This window comes from Rhincodon typus, chromosome 48, assembly GCF_021869965.1.
Source record: "Rhincodon typus isolate 14 chromosome 48, sRhiTyp1.1, whole genome shotgun sequence".
In the NCBI taxonomy this organism is placed as follows: Eukaryota; Metazoa; Chordata; class Chondrichthyes; order Orectolobiformes; family Rhincodontidae; genus Rhincodon; species Rhincodon typus.
In genome coordinates, this window is record NC_063379.1 from 3,819,039 (window position 1) to 3,826,026 (window position 6,988).

General features: G+C 40.4%; 1 protein-coding gene across 2 annotated transcripts in view; it reads left to right on the forward strand.

Moving 5' to 3' along the window:
* LOC109931807 (GPI-linked NAD(P)(+)--arginine ADP-ribosyltransferase 1-like) overlaps nt 1-5,879 on the forward strand; it is a 44,713-nt gene extending 38,834 nt beyond the window's left edge. For both annotated transcript variants that reach the window (XM_048620863.1, XM_048620862.1), the window contains exon 3: nt 4,886-5,879. In XM_048620863.1, the coding sequence (XP_048476820.1) occupies nt 4,886-5,763 (878 nt within the window). In that variant the 3' untranslated portion in view covers nt 5,764-5,879. The remainder of the gene's footprint in view (nt 1-4,885) is intronic.
* Nucleotides 5,880-6,988: the final 1,109 nt, after the last annotated feature.

Consider the following 6,988-nt stretch of genomic DNA (forward strand, 5'->3'; position numbering starts at 1 on the left):
TCACTCACCCCTCCTTCCCTCACTCACTCACTCACTAACACTCACTCGCTCCCTCACTCACTAACACTCACTCGCTCCCTCACTCACTCACTAACACTCACTCTCTCCCTCATTCAATCACTCACTAACACTCACTGTTTCCCTCATTCAATCACTCACAAACACTCACTCACTTATTCATTTTCTCTTACCCAGGCACTCACCCTATTATTGGCACTCATTCATTAACGCTAACTCACTCATTTACTTAGTCAATACTTGCATTCGCTGATTCACTCTCTACTGGTGCTCATTCACTTACGCACTTCCTCCTTCACTCACTGGCACTTATTCATTCACATATTCTTTGTGCTCACTCACTGGCTCACTCAATTACTTGTTTGCTGGCACTCACTTGCTTACTCACTCAGTACTTGTAGTCATGCAGTTAGAGTCATACAGCACAGAAATAGACCCTTTGGTCTGACCAGTCCATGCAGAACAGAATCCCAAACTAAAGTAGTCCCGCCTGCCTGCTACTGTCCTATAATGCTCCAATCCTTTCCTATTCATATATCCATTCAAATGTCTTTTAAACATTGTAATTGCACCTGCATCCACCACTTCATGAAACAGTTCATTCCACACGCCGACCACCCTCTGAGTAAAATATCTGCCTCATGTCTTTTAAATCTCTCTCTTCTCACCTTAAAAGTGTGCCCACTTGTTTGAAATTACCCATCTTAGGGAAAAGACGATTACTATCGTTTGGATGTATACCTCTCATTATTTTTTATATTTCTATTAGGTCACCTCTCAACCTCTTACTCTCCAATGGAAAAAGTCCCAGCCTATCCAGTCTTTCCTTATAATTCAAACTTTCAATACCCAGCAACATCCCAGTAAATCTATTCTGAACCGTCTCCAGCTTAATAATGCCCTTCCGGTAACTGGGCGACCAGAACTAGACACTGTATTCCAAAAGACGCCTCACCAGTGCCCTGTAAAACCTTAACATAACATCTCAAATCCTATACTCAAAGGACTGAGCAATGAAGGCAAGCATGACAAACGCTTGTTTAACCATCCTGTCAATATGGGATGCAAATTTTTAAGAATTATGTACCTGCACCCCAGGTCCCTCTATTCTACAACACTACGCAAGGCCCTACCATTAATTGTATCAGCACTACCCTTGCTTGTTGTACCAAAATGCAAAACAGCGCATTTAAACAGATTGAACTCCATCTGCCATTTCAGTCCATTGCCCCATTTGATCAAGATCCCTTCTTCACTGTCAACAATGCCACCAATGTTGTTGTCATCCCCAAACTTACTAACCATGCCTTCTATATTCTCATCCAAATTATTTATATAAATGACAAGCAAAAGAGGACCCAGAATCAACTCTGTGGAACACCACTGGTGACAGACCTCCAGTCCAAAAGGCAACCCTCACCATTGCTCTCTGTCTCCAAGCGTTAAGCCAAGTGTGAATCCAAAGGGCAAGCTCACCCTGAAGCCCATTTGACCTAGTTTTATTAATTAGTCTACCATGTGGAACTTTGTCAAAGACTTTACTGAAATCCAACTAAACGACTTCTACCGCTCTGCCATCATCAACCTTTTTGGAAACTTCCTCAAGAAACTCAATCAAGCTTGTGAGACACGATTTTTCTCACACAAAACCGTGTTGATTATCCAAAATCAAATCTTGACCCTCTAAATGTACATAAATCCTATCTGTTATAATCACCTCCAACAATTTACCCACAACCGAAGACAGACTTAGAGGTCTATACTTTCCCGGTTTCTCCTTACAACCTTTATTAAACAAAGGTACAATATTAGCTACCTTCCACTCATCAGGCAACTCACCCATAGTTAGAGATGATGCAAATGTTTCTTCAGGGGTCTCGTAATTTCCTTCCTTACTCCTACAACATTGTTCCCACAACTTCCCACACATCTTATTGACTACAGCTCCAGCTTCAAAAACATTAACCCCTCCAGACTGATCTCAAAACTGTGAGAGCTTGGTCTCGGTTCTGCTCTCAGCAATTGGATCCTCAGTTTTCTGACTCATAGGCTGCAATCAGTGAGGATAGGTAACTGCACCTCTTCCACAATAACATTCAACACAGGAGCTCATCCCCCCAGGGATACATCCTCAGCCCCCTAATGTAATCTGTTTATACCTACAACCGTGTTACCAAATTCTGAATGACCGCCATCTGCAAGTTCACTGATGACACCACCATATCCGACATCGATGAGTCAAAATGCAAAAAATAGAGGGCTTGGTGACATAGTGCAATGAAAACTATCTGTCTCTCAACGTCAGCAAAACTAAAGAACTGATAATCGACTTCAGAAAGAATGGGGGAGAACATGCCCCCATCTACATTAATGGAACTGTGGATGAGAGAATGAAGAACATCAAGTTCCTCGGAGTCATGATAACAGACAGCCTCTGCTGTCTGGATTTCAAACGTAAATGCGACAGTCAAGAAGGCACAACAACGCCTCTGCTTCCTCCGCCATTTGGCCATAATGTCCCTCACCAACTTCTAGAGGTGCACCATTGAAAACATACTGTCCGCGTGCATATTGGCCTGGTATGGCAACTTCTGCCCAGGACTTTAAGAAACTATCGAAGGTGCTGTGCACAACCCAGGCCATTGTGGAAGCCAACCTTCCATCCATGGCTTGCTGCCGTGGAAAAGTGGTCATCATCAAAGACCCATCTGCATCCTGGTAATGATCTCCTACAACCTCTTCCATCAGACAGAAGATACAGAAGCCTGAACACACACACAAGCAGGTTCAGGAACAGTTTCTTTCCGGCCGTTATCAGACTGTTGAATGGGTTCTAGCCACAAATAATGTGACCTGCAATGTAACCTGTACGCCTCTAAATATTTATGATCTGTACATCCTTTGCTTGCTTGATCTGTCTGTACTGCTCGTAAACAAAGCTTTGCACTGTATTTAGGTGCACGTGACAATAAAATCAATCAATCAATCAATATTCTGGGATACATTGGATCAGGCCTCGGAGATTTATTCACCTTTATATTCTCTAAGACCTCTCAAACTTCTTCTGATGTAATGTGAAAGGTTTTTAAAACATCAAAGGTTATTTCTCTGCATTATCTAGACCCCATTTCTTTCTCCACAGTAAAAACTGACGTGAAAAATCCACTTAACATCTCTCTCATCTCCTGGAGTTCAACACAATGACAAGATCCTTGAACTTTAAGCGTCCCTACCCTCTCTTTAGTTAGCCTTTACATCTTAATGTATTTGTAGAATCTCTTTGGATTCTCCTTGACCTTATCTGTCCATGTTATCTTATACCCCCTCTTTGCCTTCCTGATTTCTCCCTTAAGAATGCCCCTACGCTCTTTGTGATGATTCAGAAATTGAATAAGCTGCAGTCAGATTATCCTACGTTTGTTGAACAGCCCGTTACTATGAACCATGTTGAATGATGGATAAGTGTCAATAAGAATATTACTTGATTTTCAAATGCATGTGAATATTTCTTCATGTTGTGGCAGCTTAGACTTTTCCCCACATCACAGCCATACTGTGGTAGACATGTGGAAGACTGAGTTTCCTTTGAATGGAGCCAAAAGGCATAGGGCTCTACAGCAGAGAAAAAGGTCCCTGGCCCCAGCGAGTCTGTGCTGATCAAAAACAATCAGCTAACTATTCTATAACCATTTCCGAGCTCTTGGCCCTGAGCATTATAAGACTTGGCATTGCAAGTGCACATCTAAATACTTCCTCAATGTGATGAGAGTTTCTTCCTGTACTTTACAGGCAGTGAGTTCCAGATTTCCACCATCCCCTGGGTGAAATAATATTACAACAGATCTCCTTTAAACCTCCTGCCTTTGACCTTAAATCTATATTCCCCAGTTACTGATCTCTCCATCAAGGGGAAATGTTTCTTCCTATCTACATAATCTATATTCCTGATAATTTTGTTCATCTAGTTATTTTAAAACTCAATTCCTCCCCCCCTCGAAGGGAAACATCCCCAGCTTGTCCTTAACTGAAACTCTCAGTGCTTATCAGAGAGGGAAAGTTTTCAGCTCCGAATCAAACACATTGCTTTCCTGCTCAAAGATATAGGCTGATAAGTGATAAATTATTAAAGCTTGATAATAGATAGTGCATGGTATATAACTGATAATGGACGTTACATGATTTATATCACATGCTTTAATAGCTATTCTCGATAAGCAATAGTGCATGGTATATAACTGGCAATGCATGTTTCATGTTTTACATTACATGCTCGAATATCTATGCTTGGTAATAGATAGTGCATGTGTATGATTAGTAATGGATGTTTCGTGTTTTATATTACATTTTTGATTATCAATGTTTGTTGGGAGATAGTGCATGGTATATAACTGACGGTACATGTTTTATATTGCACGCTTGATTATTGATGATACACCAATCATGACACAAGGCAACATCCCGGTAAATCTCCTCTCCAGTGCTATCACATCCCTTCTACGATGTGGATTCCAGAATGCACACAATACGTTCGCTGTGGCCTAACCAATGTTTTACACATTTCCACCATCACCTCCTCTCAAACTGTATGGTTCAAATAATTAAGGTCTGATCCCGATATTGACTATGCCTAAATTGTCTAATCTTGGACATTCTTTTGGAGGACTGAAGTGGGAATGGCAGAATACTAGGCCAATCGTGCTGAAGAGGCAGCTATGAGATTGCAATACAGTGCAGTATACAGCAGAAAAATATAATTGCTTTGCTGCTTCTCATTTGTAGGGGTCACAACATTAATGTAGTAGGTCTCTGACACATTTGTATCCACCATGCATCAACATTGCTGAATAAATCCCACTTTATTTCACAGATCAGCGAACTTCAGCTGAGAAACTCAGTGGAAAATGCATCAATCTGGACATGGCAAAGAGCTCTACTGCCTATATATTCACCCAGACAGACACAACAGACCAGGCAGCGATTGACTATATCAGAAAGGAATGGCAAGATAGAAGAGATTTCCTTAAAGTGTGGGAATATGCAGATACAAGTTTGGGACCAAATTGCACCATTCCACTGGGATTGCGCAGGGAGCATTTGATGGCTATTAATGCTTATACTCAACACTCCAGATTGTACCAGGAGTTTAATGCAGCCTCCAGAAAGTATGGAGCAAGTGATGCCATCTATCAGAAGAAGTTCCATTTCAAAAGTTTCCATTATCTCCTCTCTGTAGCTCTGGCTAAGTTTCAGCAAAAGGAGCGGCTCACTTTCCGTGGAGTTCAGAACCTATTCAATGCCACAAAGGGAGACAAAGTCCGGCTGGGTCAATTCTCATCCACCTCTTTACGCCAGTCAGTAGCCATGCAGTTCATGAACAGAAATTCCAAGTCCAACACGCTGTTTGAAATAAAGACCAAGCTGGGGGTGCTCATCAAACAATTCTCAGACTTCAAGGATGAAGACGAAGTCCTGATCCCACCCACCGAGGTCTTCAAAGTTAAAAACAAACCGCAGTGGGAAAAGAAAGACAATATGAAGTGGATCAAGATTAAACTTGCTTCGAGCGGATGCGAGGGTATCAAGGTGATGGTAGACACTTACAATGGCAAATTCGAAGTCAGAAGAGGGAAAAGGAACTTCTCCAGAGTTGGTCAGCTCTTCCCAGGCAGAAAACCTTGTCAGCTTGGAATGAAAGACATCACTTCCCAGCTCAACAATAAGAAACTGGTAGCTAACAGATTATAAAGGCTTGATAATAGATAGTGCATGTCACATACTGAAAGTGCATGCTTCATGGTTTATATTACATTCTTGATTATCAATGCTCGTTAAATGATAGTGCACGGTATATAACTGATAATGCATGCTTCATGTTTTTTATTGCATACTTGATTGCCAATGCTTGACAATACTGCACAGTATATAATTGATATTGCATGTTCATATTTTATATTGCATGCTTGATTAACAATGCTCGCTAATCGATAGTTCATGGTCGATAACTGATAGGACACACTTCATTTCTTATATACTTACCTGATTATTGATGCTTGATAATAGTTAGTGCAAGATACGCAACATGCTTCATGCTTTAGATAACGTACTTGATTATCAATACTTTCTGAAAGAAAAGTTCATGATATATAAGGATAGTGCACGCTTCATATTTCATATTACATGCTTAATTATCAATTCTTGAAAATAATGCATAAAACACAACTAATAGTACTTGCTTCAGGCTTTATATAACGTACTTGATTATTAATGCTTGATAATAGATAGTGCATGGTATAGAACTGATGGTGCGTGCTTCATTTTTTTTTACAGTGCATGCTTCCTTTTTGGTGATTCAACAATCGTGACTCAATGCTTCGTTGATAGTTGATGGCTAATTGATATTATTTTGAGTGTTGCTGGGCAGAAAAAAAAAATCACACACACACCTCGTCGAAGCTTTTAGGCTCAAACTGATTTGGGTGTTCTGAATAGGTCCAATGTATTTTGAAACAACAAATTCATGATGTGTGAAAAGAGAATAGAGATAGGTTGACAAATTGATTCTGTTTGACAGAGGCCATAGCTGCCATAGATAATAGACCATTTATATGATGATTGTCAGTTAATTGCCAAGCTTCACTTAACTTTTATACAGGCATGTTGACTCTGATGTTTCATAGCATTGCCCTGAAAAATGAGCGAGATGATGATTGTTAAATTGGAACAGGAATAATGCATGTACTTTACTTTTGTCTGTGTGGCCCTGTAAGCCCTGATACATGTAAGGTGGAAAACATTGATTAAACGTGTCTTTTTCAGAAATGATCAAATTATTAACTATCAAACAATTATTGAGAGCAAGATGGTTATTTTGTTGACTGTCTGTAGGGAGTTTGCACATTCTCCATGTGTCTGTGTGGGTTTCGTCTGGATGCTCCAATTTCTTCCCACAGTTCAAAGATGTGCAGATTAA